The 27,755-nt window shown below is 41.1% G+C and overlaps 1 protein-coding gene across 2 annotated transcripts in view; it reads right to left on the reverse strand.

Moving 5' to 3' along the window:
• Positions 1–1,391: 1,391 nt before the first annotated feature.
• The window catches only part of stxbp1a (syntaxin binding protein 1a), a 111,249-nt gene continuing 84,885 nt past the window's right edge, over positions 1,392–27,755 (reverse strand). Inside the window, exons 11-20 of one of the 2 annotated variants that reach the window (XM_043720004.2) lie at positions 21,312–21,372; positions 19,240–19,305; positions 18,627–18,707; positions 15,913–16,051; positions 14,733–14,842; positions 9,402–9,503; positions 4,718–4,803; positions 4,248–4,402; positions 3,519–3,644; positions 1,392–2,681 (exon numbers count right to left, since the gene is read on the reverse strand). In XM_043720004.2, coding sequence (XP_043575939.1) covers positions 3,535–3,644; positions 4,248–4,402; positions 4,718–4,803; positions 9,402–9,503; positions 14,733–14,842; positions 15,913–16,051; positions 18,627–18,707; positions 19,240–19,305; positions 21,312–21,372 — 910 coding nt within the window. In that variant the 3' untranslated portion in view covers positions 1,392–2,681; positions 3,519–3,534. The remainder of the gene's footprint in view (positions 2,682–3,518; positions 3,645–4,247; positions 4,403–4,717; positions 4,804–9,401; positions 9,504–14,732; positions 14,843–15,912; positions 16,052–18,626; positions 18,708–19,239; positions 19,306–21,311; positions 21,373–27,755) is intronic. The other variant, XM_043720005.2, reaches the window with a different exon arrangement.

The following is a 27,755-nucleotide window of genomic DNA, read 5'->3' on the forward strand; positions in this document are numbered from 1 at the left end:
TCACACAGGTGGGATTTGAACCTAGACCTCATGCCTCAGAATCCCGACAGTGTGGAAGCAGGCCATCCTGCACCGACCCTCTGAAGAGCACCCCACCCAAACTCACCCTCCTACCCTATCCCTGTTAACCCTACAAGAGGCTATTTGAAGGGATACTTTTGTTACTCAAATGTAAATACATTAAATTAACATGTTCGGCTGTGTTGTGGCATGTCTCTGAAGCAGGTAGGGACTTTAACATGGACCTCTTGAAGTACCTGCACCACAATAACCCTAACCAATTGGATTAGCCTTTTCTTTTCCTCTTAGTTTGACCATAAATTGGGAGCAAAATGAATAGTCATTTGGACAATTACAGAGCAATTAGTCTGGATTTGTTAACTAATTTGGTTGCGTTTATCTGATAAGGTAGTGGAGGGGCTCTAGGAGGGTTTCTGTTTGGAGAATGTAAGTGGCTGCTGTCAGTGTGGATCCAGGCAGCAGGGATGGCTGAGCACAGGACCCAGGCTTGGGGGCTGCTGGAGGGGGTAGAAGGAGGTGGCTGCATACAGAGGAGATAAAGGAGGCTCAGGCTTCAACTGCAACAGGAAGAGAAGAATGAGGCTGAAGAGGAAAGGCAGAAAGTGAGCCTACTATCCTGTTATACTCAACTACTTGGGAGTCAGGAAAACTTGAAGTCACTGAGGTAATGAATTCTTTGAAAATGAATGTGCTTATCTCTAGCATGCATACGATTGTGAGCTACTATTGGAGGAGAAAAGATGGTGTTGCAAAAGCACAGTGAATTGTTTCATTAAAACCTGCCTTTGGGGTCTGAGATGCAGTAAATAGGGTAGTAACTGTCTACAAAGAATCCAGCATTGTGTGCACGCAGTAGGAGTTCATTGGTTCTGATCTCACCAGCTTGTGGCAGTGTGTTTAGGATGATGGATTTTAACTCCGTAGAAGTGTTGCTAACTTATGTCAATTGTCTTCTACCAATTTAAATATCATAGGGTCTAGGAATTTAATGCTTTCTTCATGTGTTGTGACTTTATAATGTAACAGAGTATTGATAATTGAGACTATTAATGGATTTTTAAAATCCTGGTTCTGTGTGGGTTTATTATGTCAACTGAAATGTTGAAGATATTTCGATTACATGACCATATCACCTATAAATGTGTTGGTAAGAATGAAAAATGGGCCTGAAAATGAGATAATAGCTGCCAAAAATATAAATTATCCCTCAGTAGCTTGGACCTTCCTGCCCAGAACGGGGTCTTTTGAAGATTTGCATAATGTACTGACAAATTACTCCAGGGTGATTGATATTGTAGAAGCTGCTCATTGACACTGTGCTATTTGAGAAAACTAAAGAAACATTATATTGACCGATTCTACAAGCAATCTCATCAGATTCAATTTATTTGTCCGTTTCAGTACCATAACGTACAGTTTGTGCTTGAACACTTTGAATGCAGAATCCGATTTATTTTAAAGAGACATGGGATCAAGACAGACTAAATTCTCAGATAAATAACTTCAATATAAATATGACTTGACACAGTGATCGTATACAACAGCAAAATAAGCTTTTTGCATCACAAAGCAGTCAGTGCATCACACAGCCTTTGCTCTGGTAACTGAACAAGCAGAGACTGGTAGATAATATGCTTTTCAACAAATGGAAGATGTAGCAATGCCCAGAAGAAAAAAAATTCCTCAGTAACTACAAACAAGCTTAACACAACAACACAGATACAGGGCATAGACGCTCATAAATTAAAGGAGGCTACTTCACATTTTCACCAGTGGACTATACAGTAACAAAATGGCATACACACTACACATTTCAGTGCATAATGTTCTCTGTTGATACTAACCAATGAAACGGCATTTTACTAAATACAATACTGAAATACCATTGGCCCTTTTTGCAAGCATGACTTTGACACTACACATTAAAGATGAGGAATACTTCAGTTTGAAAATTAGTGGAGGAATGTGTTCAAAAATTTTGATTCAAATTCCATCTTTAACAGAAAGGCTTCTCAATGATCTCACACCACTTTGTCAAACATAATTTCGGTAAGCCTTGGTCCAAAGCAAATTGGGATGAACTCTGTTGTACCCCTGGGAGGTAGAAGTCTCCAAAAGGTAGCATTGCACTGAATATTAAACAATCAATCTCATGCTGTGTGGTTAAAGACTATTAAACAAAATATTTCTCATTCATAGTCTCACCAATTCTAACTCAGTTTGAACGGTTTATTAATTAAAAATCAACCTCATGCAACTTGTTCCTCCACTAATAAAAATGTACACTAAATAAACAAACATAACTCTACCATTTACACATGTCCTAGCAGTACTCAGAGCATCCTTATAAGATTTGGTAATTACAGTATTATGTAGCTTTTTTAATTGTTTCAAAACGTTGCATCCATTGTTAAACAGGTTTAGCTGAGTTCACTAGCTTTATTTTTAGCTCAATGCATACATGTTGAATTACAAAGGTTGCAACACCAAAACTTCACAGATAATAATATTCTCCTCACTGGGAAGGAAACATTTGTGAATAAGAATTTGTGAACGTCTTGATGTATAGCTTCAGTCTTAACTGCTAGCTTCTTCATCTGGCTTATTCATTTTCTTTAACGAGTTAAGTAACTTCTGGGGAGTGAGAATGTGTGTGGATCCTGCAGTTTTGAGACATAATGTAGTTTAGATTGGTGGAAAATGCAACTTATATTTCTAAACCATATTAAGGTAACTTTTTAATTTCTTAAAAATGCAGTACCTCTTCTCCTGGAGTTTCAAATTCAACAATCCATTTTACTTATGGAAACTGACTTGGTGCTTGTGAAAGCTTTGAATATTTTTATATCATCTAAATAATGTCTTGTCTCGATAAAACAGTCAGTGATACAGCAAGTACTTCTGATGATAGCATTAATATGAGGCAAAGGGATACTGCAGATTTAATAGCATTGCATAAAATCACTAGAAATCGCAAATTTATTTTTTCCCAAAAAAAACTTTGAAGCTGTTAAAATCTAAGGGCTACACTTTTAACAGGAAGAAAATGTTTCATAAGATTATTTTTATGAAAAGGAAGATATTTTTAAACAAGCAACTTGCATTAACCCTTTGCAGTAGCATTTCTCTGCAGAAATATGCATTTTAAAATTTATTTTGTGAGTTTGATTTTTTAAATCAATAATAGTCCTATCAAAATTTTGTCCCAGCATGATGTCAGGAGCTGTATTTTGTATGCAAGAAAAATGCCTGAACCATCTTAAAAGCATTCAAAGGGTTAAATAGAAAAGTTGTAACTGTAAAGAAGTTATATTATCAAATAACAATTTAAATCTTGTTCTTGTTTAAGCCCTTCTGCTTTAAAAGTTACAAGTTGTACAGACAGTTCATTACACAATTTAAAAAAAATAGAAAAATGCAGTTGTGAAAGAAAAGGTTTGGTAGAGTGAACAAAGAAAACCCTTCAAAAGAGAAGAGTTTCTTTTTTGATGTTTTACTTTTTATTTGCCTTTTTCACTCCTCTTTGGGAGCCTGATCCTCAAATGTAACCCTAGAAGACTCCCTGAAGTCCGGGTGTCTCAGATCCATGAGAAATTTTGTAGGAGTGATAATGTGGGTAGAACCTGTGAGAGAACAGAGGCCAGCTAACACCCTTACAACATGCCCATTTATACCCAAGTTAACTTTCCTGGGAAGAGAAGACAAGTGTGGGATAAGTATACATGCAAATTTACACAAGGTTTGTGTCTTTCTGTTCTCACTGGGTTTCCTCCCCACGCTGAAGTCACCGTGAGGAATTCAAATGAACTCTGCCTTGAAGCCCTGGAGTGGGCCACAACTGTGTTAAGCCAGGGCTTCCAGACAGATGACCCAGAAGCAAAGGAAGGACTCAAACAAGCTTGCACATAGCCACAGAACAATCATTGCTAGAGAGAGCAGAAAACATTTGTGGTTAATGGACAACCGGTCTGTTAAAGTATAGACATAGTAACAATAATAAACATGTGAAATGATATTCAAAAGAAAAGCGAAGCTAAACACTACTAGTTAGACAGATAATATTTAGCATCTATTTTAGTTTTACAGCTAAAAATTCAGTGTATATTAGCAAATGAGAGGTTTTAATAATTAATTGGATAACATGAAACAATACTTGGTAAGAAAATGAACTTAGACTGACTTACCACAGTTAAATCAAGTGACGGCTGATGCTTTGCTATGCTTACCTATTAGCACCTCCCACTTTCCATTGGCCTGTGTGACCTCATAAGCACAGCGCATCTCAGAGCATGAGGTCCCTCCAATGATGAAGATGATGAGACGTGGCCCTGTTCTGTACTCTCCCGGTGTTTTATTTTTATGCCAGTGGCCATATCGGGCACTACATAAAAAGCAGTCACAATAATGTCATCAAGTGTAAAATTCATTACAATCATCAGCCACATGCTCAAACATGTTCATCTCCATCATATTAGTATTACAAACCTATTCCAACACCATATCCTTAAACATTGACCTATAGTTCCAGAATTCTTGGGTTCAGTGTTTTAATTTAGCCACATGTTCAGCTCAATATGCCATATTAGTCTTTGCAGGTTGTTTGAGTCATTATTTGAGTGCAGTGAACATTAAAAGATGTCTTATTGGCAAAACAGCAATATGAGTACCTAATTCAAACATAGTACAGAGACAATACCTGACTGCAGTGGCACTGAAAGAGGCAGTAGAACGGGCAGAAATGTATGGGTAATGTTTAGTGTCCAATTTGTCATCAATGGCATCCTGGAGAGGAAACATTCAGAATGAATATTAATCATTGCACATTACAAGTCACACATTCTCTTTCTGCTTTGGTATATAATTATTCTGAAGAAACAATACTATACATCATTGAGCTACTTTATTTAAAATCTCACCTAATTACACAATTGCAGTTTGTCTTCTTTTCATATATTATGTGTATGTACGTTTTTCACAGGTGAACCCCAATAATAAATCGCTGTTAACCTGTGTAATATCTTCTAGCTCATTAACAGAATCAAAAATCTTTATAAAAAGATCAGTATTGCCTACTAATTAAATCATTCTGTGATATCACCCCCCTCAACCCCCATCATTGCTTTATTTGTAAAGGCAGGGTTCAGTATAAGACCAGACAGTGCAGAACATCTCAGATGTAGCTCCAATTTGGTGCTAAATTAATTGCTGTCAACATGATCAGGACTGGGGAGGAAATGGCCACCAAGTTTGGACACCTTTGCAACTGAGTGGCATAAAGAGTGACAAATGGCCACTCAAAACTACCCCGATATTCATATAGAACCCCTACAGTATAGAAACAGGCCATTCAGCCCAAAGAGTCCACACTAACCCACACCTCCTACCTAGCTCTGTAACCCTGCATTTCTCGTAGCTAATTCACCTAACCTGCACATCCCTGTACACTATGGGAAATTTAACACAGCCAATCCACTTAATCTGCACAGCTTTGGAGTGTGGAAGGAAACTGGAGCACCCAGAGGAAACCCATACAGATACAGGGAGAATGTGCAAACTCCACACAGACAGTCACCCAAAGGTGGAATCGAATCCAGGTCCTTGGCGCTGTGAGGCAGCAGCGATAACCACTGAGCCACTTTGCTGGCCTATGAAGCATTGGATTTAAGATTTGAACCTCTGATCCTACTATAATCCTAATAAAAGGAAGGACCAAATAGAGACAAAATCTGTGGGAACAGGAGAAAAGCCTTATAAAAACAGCACTAAGTTAAATGCCTGTGCTACTAACTTAATTGGTCAAGGCTTTAGTGAGTGTGCAGAGTCTGGATGGCTATGAATGTAATGGGGATAATCTCACCCATTGCTACCCTGAGAGTTAAGTACCACAGTACGCAGTTGCAGCAGCTTGCAGTCCAATTGTATAACTGTTGTTGCCTGGCTCTTCTAAAGTTGTACTTTAGTGGAATTGGACATAAATTACCAAGGCAAATTTGGTTAGGTAATTTTCTAGGGATATTCAAAACAATTCCATTAAATTCTCCAACATTCTGAATTACTATTGTTGTCTAAGGGCTTTAGGACCTTAAAGCAAGCTTACGGTGATATTCTGCATCTGCTCAACACTGGAGCAGTAAAGCAATAGAAATAATCTCTCAGCAAAAATATCCTGCAGAGGAGCCACCAAACCAGTAATAAGGAAAACAAGCTTTCAAAGCAGTTCTTGCAAAAACAGCACATTAGCAAGCGAGAGGACAAATCCAGTTCAAGCATCCATGAAAAGACGTCAATGACCAGTCACCCAAATTCAATGCTTTTGAGAAAAGGAAAAACTTTTTCTGACCTGAAAAACTAATTAAAGGCTTCTAATGTTGATTTAGTTAAAAGTCACACAACACCAGGTTATAGTCCAACAGGTTTAATTGGAAGCACACTAGCTTTCGGGAGCGTCGCACCTTCATCAGGTGATAGTGGAGGGCTCAATCCTAACACACAGAATTTATTGCAAAAATTTACAGTGTTATGTAACTGAAGTTATACATTGAAAAATTGATTGTCAGTTAAGCCTTTCATCTGTTAGAATACCATGATAGTTTCACTTCTTTCATGTGTAAATCACAAAAGCTTTTTTTAAAATGTTGCATTCTCAGGTTAGCTGTTAACAATGGTGATAGCTAGACAATATGTTGAAGGTGCAGCGAAATCAACGTTTTGGGCAAAAGCCCTTCATCAGGAATAAAGGCAGAGAGAACACACCAGATGGCCTCTTTCTTTAGAGACCGCAATTTCCCTTCCCACGTGGTTAAAGATGCCCTCCAATGCATCTCGTCCACATCCCACACCTCCACCCTCAGACCCCACTCTCCAACCGTAACAAGGACAGAACGCCCCTGGTGCTCACCTTACATCCTACCAACCTTCGCATAAACCAAATCATCCGCCGACATTTCCGCCACCTCCAAAAAAGACCCCACCACCAGGGATATATTTCCCTTCCCACCCCTTTCCGTCTTCCGCAAAGACAGTTCCCTCTGTGACTACCTGGTCAGGTCCACGCCCCCCTAAAACCCACCCTCCCATCCTGACACTTTCCCCTGCCACCGCAGGAACTGTAAAACCTGCGCCCACACCTCCTCCCTCACCTCTATCCAAGGTCCTAAAGGAGCCTTCCACATCCATCAAAGTTTTACCTGCACATCCACTAATAATATTTATTGTATCCGTTGCTCCCAATGCGGTCTCCTGTACATTGGGGAGACTGGGCGCCTCCTAGCAGAGCGCTTTAGGGAACATCTCTGGGACACCCGCACCAATCAACCACTCCGCCCTGTGGCCCAACATTTCAACTCCCCCTCCCACTCTGCCAAGAACATGGAGGTCCCGGGCCTCCTTCACTGCTGCTCCCTCACCACCAGATGCCTGGAGGAAGAACGCCTCATCTTCCACCTCGGAACACTTCAACCCCAGGGCATCAGTGTGGACTTCAACAGTTTCCTCATTTCCCCTTCCCCACCTCACCCTAGTTCCAAACTTCCAGCTCAGCACTGTCCCATGACTTGTCCGGACTTGTCCTACCTGCCTATCTCTTTTTCCACCTATCCACTCCACCCTCTCCTCCCTGACCTATCACCTTCATCCCCTCTCCCACTCACCTATTGTACTCTATGCTACTTTCTCCCCACCCCCCACCCCCCTCTCGCTTATCTCTCCACGCTTCAGGCTCTCTGCCTTTATTCCTGATGAAGGGCTTTTGCCCGAAACGTTGATTTCACTGCTCCTTAGATGCTGCCTGAACTGCTGTGCTCTTCTAGCACCACTAATCCAGAATCTGGTTTCCAGTATCTGTAGTCATTGTTTTTACCATATGTTGAAGGTGTTAGCCCCCTGAGTTCTCTGTCTACGCCATGATGTTTAGATTGATTCTAATCTAAAAAGTGAGATAACGGAGTTTTACATGAATTCATGCATTTTTTTGAGCAAAGTACAATGTAACCCTGCAAGTACAAATTCACCCCACAAAATATATGTGTGCATGTGGGTCTTTGTCTGTCTGTGTGTATGTGTCTGTCTGGGTTGGGGGATGTGAGTCTGAGAAAGTGTATGTGTGCGTGTAGTGAGTGCAGAATGTCTTAAGTCTGTGAGGGGGTGCATGTGTGAGTGTGGGAAGATGTGTGTCTGCAAGGGTGTATGTGGGTGTCTGTGTGCGCGTCTGTGTATATGTGTGTCCGTGTGTATGTGTGTATAGGAGTGCCTGTGTGTGTGTGAGAGTGTGTGTGTGTGTGTAGGAGTATCTGTGTGTGTGTGTATAGTGCAATGGTGGTCACCTGTAATGTGACATGAACCCAAGGTCCCAGTTGAGGCCCTCCCTATGCGTACCGAACTTACTTACTTATCTCACTATTTAGATTAGAATCAATCTAAACATCATGGCATAGACAGAGGACACAGGCGGCGAACACCTTCAACATATTGTCTAGCTATCACCATTGTTAACAACTAACCTGAGAATGCAACTTTTTTAAAAAAGGTTTTGTGATTTACACATGAAAGAAGTGAAACTATCATGGTATTCTAACAGATGAAAGGCTTAACTGACAATCAATTTTTCAATGTATAACTTCAGTTACATCACACTGTAAATTTTTGCTATAAATTCTGTGTGTTAGGATTGAGCCCTCCGCTATCACCTGATGAAGGAGCAACGCTCCGAAAGCTAGTGTGCTTCCAATTAAACCTTTTGGACTATAACCTGGTGTTGTGTGATTTTTAACTTTGTACACCCCAGTCCAACACCGGCATCTCCAAATGTTGATTTAGCAATTTTAAAACTGTTCACTTAACCAATAAAGTTAACAAATAAGTCAAGAAAATTCTTCAGAAACAAGCTTAGAGTCAATCAATGGGGGGGGACAAAATTGGGAATAAAAATTGTGTATTGGAATTTGAAGTTTCAGAACCCTATCAGTGAAGTTAGTTAAATCTTTATTATTTCAACAGTTTGAGAGAGAAGTATAAGTTTAATTCATTAACAAACAGGTTTTATCGATTTTAATCACAAAGAAAACAAATCAACGATGAAGGAGTGTGACGTTGAATTCAATGCAAAAATATGTCCAATGCAGAAAAATTCAGCACAAATAATGTCACAGCAGCCATATTTGATACAGACAAACTATCATTATGTTATATTGATTGACGTCATTTTGAGAAAGTTGCTACTGACAAGCATTTTAGAAGTCCTACATCAATCTTAGAAAAGGAATATTTCCATTTATCTCTATGCCACGTTAGTAAAGCAAGATGAAACATTACATTTTAAAAAACAATTAAAGTACCAGAAACTTTACCATATTCAATTATTGAGTCAACCAAAGGCCACCAACCTCCATGATGTCCTTGATGAGTGGTGTCCATCGAGACAGTTGATAGGTCTGTTCACTGATACGCTCTTTACGCTCTGGCTTGTTCCTGCGACGTAGGGTTGACTGAGCACCAAGAACAGAATGTAAATCCTCTTTTACTAACATTGGCAAAATGTACACCTTTTTGACAATTTTGTAAATGCTTTAGTGCTGATGATTTGAATGTTTCTGTATATATCTCAATCTGAGAAGCTTATCAACCTATCAACTAGGCCACTAGACTTTAACTCAATAATTCGAGTAAAGCTGAAGGCTTGATTTAAATACTAATGTCCAAATGCTCAAGTAGATCTCTAGGTGTTGGGTCTGATAGATTAGCTTTCAAAACCATCTGTAGACAAAATAGCATTAGCTTATGAACCTATTCCTAGCTTACACTGAATTTTAGACCACAGGAACATGTTATTTAGCATGACTTGTGCGAAATGAAGCCCCTCTCACTTTAACTGTTCTAACTCTGTCAACATATCCTCCTACTTCTGTTCGAAATTGAGATATTCATTTTCCTACTTTCCTTTTGCTGTTAATAAATTTAGCTGAAACAGCTTTAAGCCTTTCTCTATACGTCCAAAGATAAACAATCTGTAACAAACAAGGACAAAAGGGAAGTTAGCACTTTGAAAATTACCAAGCTGCTGGCACTTGGTACCCTCAAGGAAAAACAGGAAAGACTGCACTTACAAAATGTAAGCTGACCTCAAGCTGGGAGGGGATAAGGGGGAATGGCTTTTGTAACTTTGTGAGTAGTTGTTCATTGGATGGAAGGATTCAAATGGATGACAGACATTGGGTTTCTCAACAAGTCCACATCAGGTGACAGGCTTGCTGGACAGCTGCCTCTTTCAGATGGAATAAAATCAGTTAAATACTGGAAAAATTCAGAAGGTAGGATTGAAACAAAGTTGACATTTCCAGTCCAGTTTGACTCCTTTTCAAATGGAAGATGAACTGGGAAAGGGCAAGAAAAGCCAATGAGCCCTTCAGCTGAAGATAAGATATCTCTACCACTTCAATCTGTTCAGGATCAAATTCTGTTTTTGTCTAATTAACTATTGTATCAGATCTAAATTGTTGTTTCTTAACAAACTTATACCAGTATCTGAAATTTTTTTACAAATGGGCAACTGTCTACATTGAGTAGACTCATACAGCATCAAAACAGACCCTTCGATCCAACTTGTCCTTGCCGACCAAATTTCCCAAAGTAAACTAGTCACATTTGCCTGTGTTTGGCCCATATCCCTCTAAACCTTTCCTATTCATGTACGTGTCCAAATGTCTTTTAAATGTTACAACTGTACCTGCATCTGACACTTCCTCTGACTGTTCATTCCACATACAAACCACCGTCCGTGTGAAAACATTGCCCCTCAGGTCCTGTTTAAATCTTTCTCCTCTCACTGTAAAATGATGCACTGTACTTTTGGACTCCCCCCACTGTAGGGAAAAGACTTTTGCTATTCACCTTGTGTATGCCTCTCATGATTTTGTAATCTCTATAGGGTCACCCCCTCAACCTCCTATGCTCCATTGAAAATGTTCTTCACCCTCTCCAATTTAATAATATTCTTCCTATAGCAGGATGACCAAAACTGTACACAATACTCCAAAAGTGGCCTCACCGACATCCTCTGCAACCTCAACATGAGATCTCACCTCCATACTCAATGGTCTGAGCAATGAAGGCATGTGTGCGAAGTACCTTCTTAGCCACCTGTTTACCTGAGACACAACTTTCAAAGAACTATGGACCTGAACCCCTAACTCTCTGTTTGACAACATTCTCCAGGACTCTATCAGTAACTGTATGTCTTACCTTTGTTTGCTTTACTAAATTGCAGTACAGGTACCTCACATTCATCTAGATTAAACTCCATCTGTCAGTCCTCAGCCCATTGGCCCAATTAATCAAAATCCCTTTGTAACCTTCTTCACTGACCATGATACTACCAAATTTAGTGTCATCCGCAAACCTACTAACCATACCTCCTCAATTCTCATCCAAATCATTTATATAAATGACAAACAAAAGTGGATCCAGCTCCCATCCCTGAAGAACACTACTGGTCACAGACCTTCAGTCTGAAAAACCAACTCTCCCTCTGTCTCCTACCATCAAGCCAATTTTGTATCCAATTGGCAAGCTCTTCCTGAATCCCATGTGATCTAACTTTACTAACCTGTCTACCATGTGGGACCATGTCAAAGGCTTTACTAAAGTCCATGTAGATGTCGATCGTTCTGCCCGCAATCATTTTGGTTACGCCCTCGAAAAAGCTCAACTTTGTGAGACATTATTTCACATGTTGAAAGCCAATCTGACTATCCCTAAACAGTCCCTGCCTCTCCACGCATGTAAATCCTATCTCTCAAAAACCCATCCAACAACTTACCCACCACTTATATCAGACTCACTGGTCTATGGTTCCCAGGCTTCTCTTTCAGCCTTTCTTCAATAAAGGCACAACATTAGCCAACTTCCAGTCCTCTGGTATATCACCCATGGCTGTAGATGATACAAATATCCCTGATGGTTTTCCTCTGTAATTTCTTCCCTAACTTCCCACAACATCCTGGGATACACTTTTTTTTTTAGATTACATTACAGTGTGGAAACAGGCCCTTCGGCCCAACAAGTCCACACCGACCCGCCGAAGCGCAACCCACCCATACCCCTACATTTACCCCTTACCTAACACTACGGGCAATTTAGCATGGCCAATTCACCTGACCTGCACATCTTTGGACTGTGGGAGGAAACCGGAGCACCCGGAGGAAACCCACGCAGCCATGGGGAGAACGTGCAAACTCCACACAGTCAGTCGCCTGAGGCGGGAATTGAACCCGGGTCTCAGGCGCTGTGAGGCAGCAGTGCTAACCACTGTGCCACCATGCCGCCACTTGATCAGATCTGAGAGATTCATCCATTTTTACTTTTTTTAAGACCTTCTTCTGTGATGTGGACTATTTTCAAGACATCAATATTTATTTCCCAGAGTTCCTAGTGTCCATTTCTTTTTCCACAGTAAAACCTAACACAAAATATTTGTTTAGTATCTCTTCCATTTACTGTGGTTCCACACTTATACGATCTTGTTGATCTTTAATGTCCCTGTTCTGTCCCTGGTTGCTCTTTTGCTCTTGATGTATTTGTAAAATCTCTCTGGATTATCCTTAACCTTATTTGCTGAGACTATCGAATATTGCCTTTATGTCCTTCTGATCTCTGTCTTAAGAATGCCCCACACCCTTACACTCTTCAAGAGATTCACTTGATCCCAGATGTCTATACCTAACATATGACTCCTTTTCATTCTTGACCAGAGCCTCAATATTCTTATTCATCCATTGTTCCCTACTCCCACCAGCCTTATCCCTCACTCTAATTACAAACATATTGCCTCTGTACTCTTGTTATCTCATTTTTGAAAGATTCCCACTTGAGTCATCCCTTTACCCACTCCCCCATTAACACTTCAGTCATTTGCCCTGCCTTACTATCCAAGCCCTTAACACTCGGGCAGTCCCAGTCCAAGTTTGGAAAGTTGAAATCCCCTACTATTGCAATCTTATTATTTTTACATATATCTAAGCTCTCTCTACATAATTGCTCCTCAATTTCCTCCTGGGGGGCCTATAGTACAATCCCATCAAGGTGAGCATCCCCTTCTTATTTCTGAGTTCCGGCCATATAGCTTTACTGGCAATCCCTCAGAATATCCTCTAAGTACAGCAGTAATGTTTTCCTTTATCAAAAACACTAATCCCCCAATTCTCTTGCCTCCCTTTCTATCTTTCCTATAGCATCTATACCTTGGAACATTAAGCTGGCAGTCCTATCCATCCCTGAACCATGTTTCTGTAATAGTGATGATACCCCAGTCCCATGTTCCCATACATGCCCTGAGTTCATCTGCCTTACCTGTGGGACCTCTTGCATTGAAATAAATTCAATTTAATTCTTCAGAGTTACCTCATTTTCTGACTTGCCCTTGTCTGCCTTTTCCATTTAAATTGATTTTTTTTAATTGAGACCATCCTCAGCTGGCTTTCTATTCTCACTACAACTGAGGATCCCCCTACACCCCCTCCCTACTAGTTTAAATGCTCCTGAATGGAACTAGCTAATCTCCTTGCCAGGATATTGGTCCCGCTCCATTTCAGGGAAAATCTGTCCCTTTTGAACAGGCATTTTCTGCCCCAGATGAAATCCCAATGATCCAAAAATCTGAATCCTTGCCCACTGCACCATCTCCTCAGCCATCGATTTATATGGTTCCCAACAGCTGGTGTAAGAAGTGAGATCCACAGGACAAAAGGTTTATTTAGCTTTAGATTGAATTTAGATTAAATTTAAACACATATGAAATAGTCCTTAAGTGAAAACAGAAGCTACAATGGCATTGGCATATGCTTAGAAACAGCTGAGAGAGTTTGACTACAAAAACTGGGCAGTTGGATCAAGATGTACTTTCGGCGTAATACAGGAACATGATGGAGATTCTGACTGTCTAAGGAGTTTCAGAAGGTTAAGATCAAGTTAATAATAGTCTGGAATAGGCAGTCCAACAGCACCCATAAACTGCCTTATAGCTAACTGAGAAAAAAATAAAATTCAAGAAAACAAGTTTACAAGTGGAAAGTGACAGGATAGCCATTTGGATCAAATGGTGACTGAGTCTCCTGCCAAGCCACACAGAGGTCAAAAAGAATCTAACAACACAGTTGCGATCTGAGAATCCAGATTGAGGGGAGACCTAACAGATGCAAGGGTAGCTGTGAGAGTTCATTCGACCACAGAACTATAACAGATCACACAATGTCATAACCCAAAATCGGGTAACTTCAGACAAACCTGACAACAATGATCAGTGACATCTCCCTTCATTTTTTTTCTATCTAGCTACTCATTAGGACCATATTGCTAGGTTTGTGCTCAAAACACCTATGTGCTGCATTGTACAATTGTGTGCAATGTTTTAATGACAGTGGAGCTTATATTATTTAAGAAAGCTCAATTACTTTTCTCACATGGGAAACCTTCACGATGCTTCATGTTGTATCATAACACTACATTCTGATGGAGTCTTAATATTGGATCATCATAAACACTTCTTAATATTAAGCTTTTTGTAAAGAAAATTGTGATACAGATCTATTTCTGAATGATTGAATTGTAATTTTGAGGGTGAAATGTCTCTCAAAAGTTGAGACGCCAGCAATAAAGAAGTGTTTCCAAGCTGTCTGTTCTACACACAATAAGTGCAAAGTTAATTAAACAGAGTAACATACGTCTGTAATGATGGGAATTCCCAAGTGAGCCATGTTGTTAATGATCTCACTGTCCTCGGGTGGGATCTGAGCATGTTGAATCAGTTTGTTCAGATTCTCCTCAGTGATTCCTAATTTAGAACGAGAAAAAAAGAGATGGTTTCACTTCAAATCATTATTCTTTTATCAGGCAAGTCCAGCATTGCTGCTGTGACTCCCCAGCAATCACACATGATCCAGGTGCAATATATTCTTATTAATATGGGGAAGTATTGTTCTTGCCATCAATTCCCAATTTCAGTTGTGCCACCAAAAAGATATTCTTAGCAGGAACCAGGTGCATCCATGAAAGAAAGCACAACCATTCCCAGGACGTACTCCCTCCTACTCCAGCATCAAAGGAACTTCCCAAAATAATCTCCGGTCCATTACCTGACAAAAGTATGTGGTGTAGAATAGTTTTTGAAAAAGGAGCTACTAGTAAAAATATTGTTCTTGGTGCCCAGATCTGTACATGTTTGCACAGCAACTAGCCACAGTAGAGCAGAGCATATTAGAGGTGGAGTATCTTTTCTTATGTTAGCTCCACCAGCCCTTTCAATTCCAATTCCATGTCTTTCTGCCACTTGCTTTAACACCAGCAACTAGGCTCATATCACCCAAAAAGACCAAGTATGGCTCGCGATCAGAAAATGTGAATATAATAAGGCTGCTTCTCTCAGTTCTTAGAGGATATATTGACAGTGGATGTAAATGTAATCTCCCTTGATTTTAATTTCCATTGCTTTGGTATAAATGAAATCAGGAGAGGGGTATAATTGGCAGCTGATCCAATATCATTCATCTTACACTATTTCACAAAGTCAAAATTACTCCATGCTAAGTTGTACATGGAGTAATTGAAATAATTTTATCTATCAACCCATTTCTTCCACTCCTTTTGCCAGAAAAAGGACCAAACAAGTTCTGATATATCTTTCACCCAGTCATGCAATTTTCTCTTGCATTATCACTGACATCTTTCAGTGAACTATAGGACATCTCACTAAGCAGCCTGACAGAAAACAAGTGAAATGCATGTGTGACATTGGCAGTGTGGGTAGTACTTTAACCTGTGAGGATAGCAGTGCTTGCAGTAACCTCAAATGTTAAGGCTTCAGCCACACAGGCTGCATTTCTGATGTTAACCTTTCTTACTCACCATTTTTAAGGAAAATGTAGAGAAGGATGATGCGAATTTTATCGTAAGTGGAGACATTATTGTCTAGCAGAATGGGAACAATGGCTCTCATTGGATCCTTGATCTTCTCTCCCTCAGCATCAGTCCCCATGGCCAGATCCTAAAAAAATAACATTTGCAACATTTTTAGGATACTTCATTTTGCAAACTTTGCTTGTAATTGCTCAGAATTTGTAAATGACTAAAGTTTCTCCCACATGGCAGTACCACTGGTCACTTGTCAGATGTTAAATCTGACTGAATGTCAAACATTGAGTAATAGATCTGCTGAACTTAAAAGTGTGTCATTGGATGTTGCTGGTCTGTATTGAAATACATTTTTCACTTTAGCTGCTCAATGTATGATGGGACAATACTAGAATAATTGTAGGAATGGAATTAGAAACTTCACACTGTTATTTTTGAAACTTCAATTCTCGCCACAAATAAACTATTTAAAAATTAAAAAAAAGGTTTTGAGGAACTCCATCAGGTCATTTCACTCCTGAACTCATTTGTCAGAAAGACTATCCATCACCATCATGTTGATCCTGTAATATGGTGTTCGTATGGGAACAGGAAAAGGGCTTGTTTTAGTGCCTTCAGTGATTTGCTGACATTCGCACTGTCTCTATTCACATCTGAAGAATGATTCACAAAACAATAACTCTTTATAATATTCTACCCTGGAGGGCAGCATTGACTCAGTGAGTATGTTCAAGACTGAAATTGATAGATTTCTAGATACTGATGCCATCAAGATCACGTAAGGCAAATGATAGTGAATTGGCAGCCTTTTTACTTCTTTCCCAACTTTTATTTATTAACAAATAAACTGATTTGCTATTACATGCATCACAATAATGCACAAAGTCATGAACAAAGTGGGTGGCACGGTGGCACAGTGGTTAGCACTGCTGCCTCACAGCGCCGGAGACCCAGGTTCAATTCCCGCCTCAGGCGACTGACTGTGTTGAGTTTGCATGTTCTCCCCGTGTCTGCGTGGGTTTCCTCCGGGTGCTCCGGTTTCCTCCCACAGTCACAAAGATGTGCAGGTCAGGTGAATTGGCCATGCTAAATTGCCCGTAGTGTTAGGTAAGGGGTAAATGTAGGGGTATGGGTGGGTTGTGCTTCAGCGGGTCGGTGTGGACTTGTTGGGCCGAAGGACCTGTTTCCACACTGTAATGTAATCTAATCTAATCTAACTACCTCAGTTTGTTTAGGAGATGGAGATATGAACATTGGTGGGCTGGAGGGCAAAGGATAGGATGTGTCCAGGGGTGCCCGATTTCATGAATGTTTGACTTACAAATGTGATCCCATAAAGGAGTGTAATTTTAAAGATCCAACATGCAAATATTTCCTGTACTTTTCTGTACTTACAAACAGTTACATTATATTGTCCTGCGTGTGGTCCACATTGTATATCAATCGACTTGCAAACAGATGCAGGAATGGAATCTATTTGCAACCTGGGGATTGTCTGTATTTAGAGTTACTAGGGCACACTCGAGGGAGTCACTGAGCCTCATAATGAAGGACGCTGGAATTTTACATTTTCCAACTTAAAAATACCAGCTGTACTTAGCTTAGCAATGTCGATGTGACCTTAAAAGCATTAATGCATCCTATATAAAGAGTTACAGTAATATTCTTGTTGAATATTTCATTATTATTAGGAATGTTAACATAACAAAACTTCATTCCTTCCTGTTAAGAACATGAAGAGAAGCCTATCTTCATTATTCCTGAAATTGATCAAATGGATCCTACATATTCACAAATCTGCTCCAAAGTATTTCTGTCCATGTACAGATTTATGTGGTTAATGTATTTCAGGAGTGTCTATCACAATAAGGTGTTAAACAACAGGTGGGGCAAAGACATTAACTCTTAGTCCTGCCTGATGGTTGCCAGATATCCCACAGGTGATCTGCTGTGTGTTTCTTTCTCTCCCTATGGAGAGAACAGCACCCAACTTTTCTAAGTATGTCCTCATGACAATGGTGAACTACAAGGATGTCACACCATGCCTATGTAGGAATGTTAACCTTGAAAGCAAATTCCAGAAGGTGTAGACCTTGATTCTGAGCTTATGACGAGAGTGTCATGTCCTACCAAATAGTTCATGCTGGCAGTGGAGGCAAACATTCAGCTTGGGCTGGCAGATGGGCACAAAATGGGTAGTCAGGAAGGCAAGGCCACTTTAAGGTTCAAATCCCAGTAACACTGGGGGCAATGTTTAATTACCTTGGCTAGTGCAAAACTGGTAGCATCAGCCACAATGTTATTCTTGCTACCCTCCACATTTTATTCTCCATCAAAATCATGGACAGCAATATGGAGGGCAGCGTAAACCCATGATTCGGCCAGATCCCATGGGTTTTCCACCTTTTGGAGTTGATCAAATGGGCTGTTTTTGAGGTGAGCTGTGGACATTCTATTTTCGGGTTTCATCAGATTGGGAGATAAGGCCAGTTATGCAGGGGTGAGGAGAAGATGCCAGGGCCAATGAGAAATGGTCATCAGTGAGCCAAGTGGTTTTAGCAGGGCTCCAAGGTACATTCAACTCTCCGCTAAGGACTGGGAGATCGGCAGTTGAAGATCTTCCCATGTGTTAATGAAGCTGTTGGAAATCTCCGAATCCCCTCTTACTCAACATGAATTAACAATCCCCAGTGTGTTTAATCTCTCACCTGTTCAACTCGGCACAATTTATCCACAGTGCCTTGATAATGTTTCATACAATCCTCAGCAAGATGAAGGTGGGTGGAATACTGCAAAACAAATAAAGGAAATTAAGCATCACATGTAAAACTAACACACTAATACAATTTCAGTTTATATTTAGGGAGGTGACAGCCTAGCGGTATTACCAGGGGAGTGATAATCCAGACACTTGGTAATGGTCTGGGGACCTGAGTTTGAATCCTGCCATGGCAGATGGTGAAATTTGAATTCAATAAATACTGTATTGAATGATGATCCTGAAATTAAATAATGATGACCATGAAATCATTATCAATTATCAGAGAAACCAACTGGTTCACTAATGTCCTTTAGGGAAGGAAACTGCTGTCCTTATCTGGTCTGGCCTTCATGTGACTCCAGACTCTCAGCAATGTGGTTGACACTTAATTGCCCTCTGGGCAATTAGGCATTGGCAATAAATGTTGGCCTGTGAATAAAAAAAAGATAATTCTTTGTACTATGCATATACTTTTATCATTAGCCTGTGAGCTCTAAGGTGAGGAAATCCAAACTACTTACCCTGTTGTCTATAGAAGTAATTTTTCAGAATTATAATACCTTGCTTAGTTCCTTCTGATATTGTGGCATCTTCTTCAGCATCTGAGACAAATCCCTCATGGTTGTCTGAATGAGGATAACATGTAATTACTATTCTTACACTGGATGGTATAGATGTCACTGCTTCACAACTCAGCTGTTGACATAGTGCACAGACATTCCATTCTACTCATTTCACACAAAGCACATAGTGAACAAAATACCTCCATGCATCCCTGTGCATAGACCATCAAAGCACTATTTCAGCCTTGTACAAACAGCTTGCTTGATCGGAATATTTTTCTCAACAAAACTGAAACTTCCCAATCAACGTGTTCCAAAGTCCAACTTCACAGAAGCAGATGTGAGATGTACATACAAAAATACAATTTTTATTTGTTTAATGCTGAAGATAACTATAAACACACTTGTCTGTTATTCGTAAAGAAAGTGATTGTGCCAACTGGAGTTAGATTATCTCACACTCGCAGCTGCGAAGTGAAATGACCGCATATTTTGTCACTCGGCCTTGATCCCATTGTTACATTTTGCACTGACTCTCCTGTTGAGTTGATGTCAACACTACCTGCTTTGCATTTGGTTTCTCTTCAGAGTTCTTGAATGAAACAAAGTAAAAGCTGCAGACACAGCAGTATATTAGACTGCTGCAATGGAGCACACAAAGTTTGTTTCCATTAGAACCACAAAAGCACTGGTCACCAAACCCTTTTAAAGTGCTTTATTTTCCATATTGTGGTCATGCTTCTTCCTTCCTATTGTTCAAACCACCTTAAAATTTATAGGAAGTGATGTTATCTACAGATGAGAGAGGTTGTGAGTGCAAACTCCATATAAATGTCTAGCCCATGAAATGAAAGAATTATCAGAAAATTTTAACAAGGTGTAATGTTTTTCAGAGCCACTGTCACATCAGAATCTGAAAAGCTCAGTGAATATTTGAGGAGTGAGAGTGACTGGTTGGTTTGTAAGAATCAGTGACTTCCTAACTGTTGATATTTTTCAAAATATTTCTGCTTCTGTCTTCCATGAATTTTCTATTGTGTTTCGTTATTAGTTTATGAACAGAAAATGATTCACACACAATAGAAAAAAATGTTCAAAGGTACCATGACAATAATTAAAACTTCAACATACATTTCCAAAGAACTGGTTCAAACAGGAAAATATGAAGAATTCAATTTAAAGAAACATTGAAAAGATCTAGGTCAGTTTAAGAGACAATCGCTTGTATTCAGAGTCACAAAGTAGATCAGATAAATCCATTTCTTCAAGTAATCTACATTTTCCTTATAAAATGTCAGTGATAGTCACAACCCACTGCAGCATTTTAATTTTGAAGTGAATCCAGCATACTGGCAAGATCCAGGGAAATCACCTGTTGATTACTGTGTTCATATTTCTCCCAAATTTTAATGTCCACGCTCCTCAACCTTTGTTACCTCGACTGCTCTGCCAAATCTGTAAATATTGTTTTAGGTTTAAGCTCCCAATTTCATTAATTATCATGGTTACCTCTATAACAGTCCCCCTGGAACAGCTAACTGAGAATCAAATATGTAGGCACTGCTCAGTCACTACGCATTTACATTTTAACTGGACTTTAGTTCCCAAATCATCTGAGAAAGCTGTATGAGGTGTCACTAATCAATCTGTTTTAATTCATTTCAATCAAATGGAAATGATATTTCCTTGCTAGCTTGATGGATACTTGAACTGTATAGCATTGAGCTAGACAGGCCAGTATTAGCTTTCAAACCTTATCAAGCTGATCTCTGTCAGGGCAGTAGGTTTGGATGTTATAATTGTTCTTTGTGCCTTTGAGCTAATGCAGGAAATGAATAAGCTAGGGTGTTCATTCCTGATCACGATCCATCAGGTATTACTGGAAAGTTTAGGGTGGATGTCATGTGAAGACAATGTTAGTTTTCCAAATGAATGATATCTGCTTTGACAAGGTGCCAGAGAGCTGTTGATTTTATTTCCAAACAAGGCTTTTGAGGATTAGGAAAGGAAGGAAACCGAGGATGCTATAAACTGAACAAATTGAATGTAGCAAAATAGTGTCTACAAACCTTCTCACCAGTCGCCATTCTCTTGCTCGAGGAGAAGTCTTTTAAGGACCGCGTAACCTCCCTGAAAAAAAAGGGATGTTTACACAATCTGAGGGGGTTCATGTATTTGATTGAAAATTGAGTCTTTCTTTACCTTCCATTGTCTACTTGGTTCAGAAAACTATTCGGCTTTGAATACACAAATACTATTGGAACATTTGCTATCCATCAACTGGGTTCTGAGGCAAATTTAAGTCCAATTGTTCAAACCTGGAAGCTAACTTTTACCCACTTGCAGCATCTCCAGCTGCCATCCTGAAAAGATTTCTGGGCATTTCCTATAGCTTCATATGAAGCAGAGACCATGGATCCAAAGTAATAATGACATCTGTACAAGTGAGCTAAATAAACTCAACTGTCAAATCATTAGGGTAAGTTCTGTAAGACTCCAGGTCAAGATGTATCAAGATGTATCGTGACATGTAGGCAGCCTATGAGCTGGAGTAGTAGACATCAAATGTACCATACTTCACTCCAAGTGAAAACTAGCCTTAACTTCAAATAAAGAATCCATATCACCCTTTAATCCTCCTGCATGTATGTTTATGAAGATAAATGTGATATGCTGACAGTTAGTGAAAACACTACTTTGAAGAATGTCCGCATACTATAGATTTTCACAAACAATAGAAGAGCCCAGTGAAAATGAAAGAACTATCAATTCTCATTTTGTATACAGATTTTGCAGCTTCATAAGGATTCTATATATACTCTATCTTTTAATTCTGGGACCACACATTGCTCCAGGCAGCAGACATTGGATCCTGGTAAAATTGTTCAAATGCTTAACTTGTCAAAGTCTAACTGCTGTAATGTTAAAGCAGGAACAGACGTTAAAATAGCAGAGTCTGAATGAGGCAGCAATTGAAATTGAACTCTGCAGAAAGGAAAATAAAGCAAAGAATTGTGGATGCTGGAAATCTGAAACAACCAGCAGAAATTGCTGGAAGAATAACGAAGAGTCACTGGACCTGAAACATGAGCTCTTCTTTCTCTCCACAGATGCTGCCAGATCTGCTGAGTTTCTCTAGCAATTTCTGTTTTACTTCACAGACAGGAGATTTCATTACTGCTGGAGCTAAATACTACAGACTTTGGGGGAGGAGGGAAGAAGAATCGAACCAGTATCAGTACATAACAGCGAGACAAAACCTGTAAAATAAAACATTTCTTCGCTGTTTGCTTTCACTTTGGAGGTGCTGCAGACATTTTCTCACCTAAAATCACCTAAAACGCTTTCTCGGTTGGGTTTAGAGCTAAAATCAAGCATAAGAAAGAGCTCAACAGTGCACCATTGTAATCCAACAGTAACCTTTGATCACTTGGGTAATGGTCACTAAAAGCATCACAACCCACAGGTAGAATAACCCTGAAAACTACATGAAACATGCGTTGCAGTCAAACTCTCCAGAGCATTAAAAGTCCTGCAGAAAAAGAAGGATGATTACTAAATCTCAAACACCTAATTGTTGGTAAAGGGTCTTCCATCTGAAACTAACAACAGCATGTGTATTTTGGATATCAATATTTCGAATATCTACATAGCTATGGAGAAGGAGAGGATTAGGCAAAATGGGAGGATATTTAATTGGGGAAGAGGAAACTATGATGCGATTACACGAGTTAGGAAGCATGGACTGGGAGCAATTGTTCCATGGTAAAGGCACTATAGACATGTGGAGACTGTTTAAGGAACAGTTGTTGTGAGTGATGAATAAATAAGTCCCTCTGAGACAGGCAAGAAGGGGTAAGATAAAGGAACCTTGGATGACGATAGCGGTGGAGCTTCTCGTCAAAAGGAAAAAGGTAGCTTATGTAAGGTTGAGGAAGCTAGGGTCAAGCTCAGCTCTACAGGATTACAGGCAGGTGAGGAAGGAGCTCAAAAATGGTCTGAGGAGAGCCGGAGGGGGCACGAGAAAGGCTTGGCAGAACGGATTAGGGAGAACACAAAGGCATTTTACACTTATGTGAGGAATAAGAGAATGGTCAAAGAAAGAGTAGGGCCGATCAGGGATAGCATAGGGAACTTGTGTGTGGAGTCTGAGGAGGTAGGGGAAGCCCTAAATGAGTTTTTTGCTTCTGTCTTTATGAAGAAACAAACTTTGTAGTGAATGAAACCTTTGAAGAGCAGGTGTGCATGCTGAAATGGATAGAGATAGAGGAAGCTGATGTGCTGAAAATGTTGTCAAACATTAAGATTGACAAGTTGCCAGGCCCGGACCAGATTTGTCCTCGGCTGCTTTGGGAAATGAGAAATGCGATTGCTTCGCCACTTGCAAAGATCTTTGCATCCTCGCTCTCCACTGGAGTCGTACCTGAGGACTGGAGAGAGGCACATGTAATTCCTCTCTTCAGGAACGGAAATAGGGAAATCCGCGGCAATTACAGACCAGTATGTCTCACGTCTGTCGTTTGCAAGGTGTTAGAAAGGATTCTGAGGGATAGGATTTATGACCATCTGGAAGAGCATGGCTTGATTAAATGCAGTCAACATGGCTTTGTGAGGGGCAGGTCATGCCTCACAAATCTTATCGAGTTATTTGAGGATGTGACTAGAAAAGTTGATGAGGGTCGAGCTGTGGATGTGGTGTATATGGACTTCATCAAGGCATTTGATAAGGTTCCCGATGGTAGGCTCATTCAGAAGGTCAGGAGGAATGGGATACAGGGGAACTTAGCTGTCTGGATACAGAACTGGCTGGCCAACAGAAGACAGCGAGTGGTAGTAGAAGGAAAATATTCTGCCTGGAAGTCAGTGATGAGCGGTGTTCCACAGGGCTCTGTCCTTGGGCCTCTACTGTTTGTATTTTTATTAATGACTTGGATGAGGGGATTGAAGGATGGGTCAGCAAGTTTGCAGATGACACAAAGGTTGGAGGTGTCGTTGACAGTATAGACGGCTGCAGCGGGACATTGACAGGATTCAGAGATGGGCTGAGAGATGGCAGATGGAGTTCAACCTGGGTAAATGCGAGGTGATGCATTTTGGAAGGTCGAATTTGAAAGCTGAGTACAGGATTAAGGATAGCATTCTTGGCAGTGTGAGGAACAGAGGGATCTTGGTGTGCAGGTATATAGATCCCTTAAAATGGCCACCCAAGTGGACAGGGTTGTTAAGAAAGCATATGGTGTTTTGGCTTTCATTAACAGTGGGATTGAGTTTAAGAGTCGTGAGATCTTGTTGCAGCTCTATAAAACTTTGGTTAGACCGCACTTGGAATACTGCATCCAGTTCTGGTCGCCCTATTATAGGAAAGATGTGGATGCTTTGGAGGGGGTTCAGAGGAAGTTTACCAGGCTGCTGCCTGGACTGGAGGGTTTATCTTATGAAGAGAGGTTGACTGAGCTCGGAACCTTTTTCATTGGAGTAAACGAGGAGGAGAGGGGACCTAATTGAGGTATACAAGATAATGAAAGGCATAGATAGAGTCGATAGCCAGAGACTATTTCCCAGGGCAGAAATGGCTAACATGAGGGGTCATAGTTTTAAGCTGGTTGAAGGAAAGTAGAGAGGGGATGTCAGAGGCGGTTTCTTTACACAGAGAGTTGTGAGAGCATGGGATGCGTTGCCAGCAGCACTTGTGGAAGCCAGGTCATTGGGGACATTTAAGAGACTGCTGGACATGCATATGGTCACAGAAATTTGACGGTGCATACATGAGGATCAATGGTTGGCACAACATCGTGGGCTGAAGAGCCTGTTCTGTGCTGTACTGTTCTATGTTCTATGTTCAAACTGGATGACATTAAAATTGCTACTGGCAATGAAGGTCTCCACAAAGTACACATAGCAAGTCTTTCCAAACAAAATCTTAAGCATCTAGATGAATTATAGTCAACACCCAAAGATCAATTACAGATGAAAAATTCAACTCCCATATAAACCATCTGGAATTCATGTCTTTTAGCCAACAACTAACAGAAATCATTAACGGATTGATAATTAGATGCAGCAACAAGTAGCTTGATTGCCATTTTGTGACTGCCACGCTGGTTGGCTGAATAGAGTTGAAAAATGTGATGCTGGAAAAACACAGCAGGCCAGGCAGCATCCGAGGAGCAGGAGAATCGACGTTTCGGGCATAAGCCCTTCTTTAGGAATGAGGTTGGTGTGCCAGGCAGGCTGAGATAAAAGGTATGGGGGAGTTAATTTGGGGGAGGGGCGCTGGGAATACGATAGGTGGAAGGGGGTGAGGGTGAGGGTGATAGGCTGGAGGGGGTGGGGGCAGAGAGGTCGGGAAGAAGATTGCAGGTCAAGAGGGCGATGCTGAATCCGGGGGTTGGGACTGAGATAAGGTGGGGGGAGGGAAAATGAGGAAGCTGGAGAAATCTACATTCATCCCATGTGGTTGGAGGGTTCCTAGGCGGAAGATGAGGCACTCTTCCTCCAGGCGTCGTGTTGCCATAGTCTGGCAATGGAGGAGGCCAAGGACCTGCATGTTCTTGGCGGAGTGGGAGGGGGAGTTAAAGTGTGTGTGGAGGTGCAGGTGAGTTTGCGACGAATATGGAAGGATCCATTGGGGCCTTGGAGGGAGGTGAGGGGGGAGGTATGGGACTTCTTGCATTTCCTGCGGTTGCAGGGGAAGGCGCCGGGAGTGGAGGTTGGGTTGGTGGGGGGTGTGGACCCGACGAGGGAGTCGCGGAGGGAGTGGTCTCTCCGGGTCGCTGATAGGGGTGGGGAGAGAAATATATCCCTGGTGGTGGGGTCTGTTTGGATGTGGCGGAAATGATGGAGGATAATACGATGTATCCGGAGGTTGGTGGGGTGGAAGGTGAGAACCAGTGGGGTTCTGTCCTGGTGGCGATTGGAGGGGAGGGGTTCAAGAGCGGAGGAGCGGGAAGTGGAGGAGATGTGGTGGAGAGCATCGTCGACCACGTCGGAGGGGAAATTGCGGTCTTTGAAGAAGGAGGCCATCTGGGTTGTACGGTTTTGGAACTGGTCCTCCTGGGAGCAGATGGGGTGGAGGTGAAGGAATTGGGAATATGGGGTGGCGTTTTTACAGGGGGCAGGGTGGGAGGAGGTGTAATCTAGGTAGCTGTGGGAGTCGGTCAGTTTGTAGTAAATGTCTGTGTTGAGTCGGTCTCCTGAGATAGAAATGGAGAGGTCTAGGAAGGGGAGGGAGAAGTCTTAGACGGTCCAGGTAAATTTGAGGTCGGGGTGGAAGGTGTTAGTAAAGTGGATGAACTGTTCAACCTCCTCGTGGGAGCACGAGGTAGCACCAATACAATCATCAATGTTGGCTGAATAATCAGGTTTATGACAGTATCTAACACAGCAGAAGCAATTCAAACGACATCTTGGGCCCACACAAAGTTGCTCGTTGCTGAATCATAGGAGCATTATACAAACCAGACACAAGTAAGATGCCATTCTTATGAGAAGGCAGAGTTTATGGGTTAAGTATCATTTGTTCATCACTGGAAAGACAGCCGGTGCAGGTAAACCTAGACATCAAGATAGATGCTGCAGTCTTGTATATGGACCTAGAAATAGCCTGGCTTTCAACGTTACATGCAAAGCGTGCAGCACTAATGCAAGCATGAAAGGTCAAAACCAGTGGTCCAATGTCATGGGAAGCCACAAACAGAGGCCAGAAAGACACCGCAATCCAATCAACCAAGCCTGTGTGCCAAACATTGTAAAATCAAGATCCACCAAATCTCTCGCCAAGAGATTCTGGTCAGACGATGAGGGAAACCAGAACATCAATGTGCAAAAGTGAGTCGAATTCAACACTACAAACATTAAGAAATGTCCCAATAAAACCCTTTGCCACTGTGCAGATTATAGGGTGGCAGATGCTAGGTTAGCATAAACTAGGGTGGCTCGGTCACTCAGTAGTTAGCACTGCGGCCTCTGTGTCAGGAACCTGGGTTCGATTCCAATTTTGGGTGACTGTGCAAACTCCATTCTCCCAGTGCCTGTGTGGTGTGCTCCGGTTTCCTCTCACATCCCAAAGGTGTGCAGGTTAGATGGGTTGACCATGCTAAATTAGAGGCATAGAGCATGGAAACAGACCTTTCGGTCCAACTCTTCCATGCTAACCAGATATCCTAACTTAATCTAGTCCCTTTTGCCAGCATTTGGCCCATATCCCCCTAAGCCCTTCCTATTCATATACCCATCCAGATGCCTTTTAAATTTGGTAATTGAACCAGCCTCCACCACTTCCGCTGGCAGCTCATTCCATACACGCACCACTCTCTGCATGAAAAAGTTGCCCCTTATTTCTTTCTCCCTCATCCTAAACCTGCACTCTAGTTCTGGACTCACCCACCTCAGAAAAGACCTTGCCTGTTTATCCTATCCTTGCCCCTCATGATTTTATAAACCTCTATAAGGTCACCCCTCAGCCTCCAATGCTCCAGGGAAAACAGCCCCAGTCTACTCAGCCTCTATCTGTA

The sequence above is a fragment of the Chiloscyllium plagiosum genome, unplaced genomic scaffold (genome assembly GCF_037043375.1).
Source record: "Chiloscyllium plagiosum isolate Xiang-an unplaced genomic scaffold, Cpla_swu_hap1 HiC_scaffold_21, whole genome shotgun sequence".
NCBI lineage: Eukaryota > Metazoa > Chordata > Chondrichthyes > Orectolobiformes > Hemiscylliidae > Chiloscyllium > Chiloscyllium plagiosum.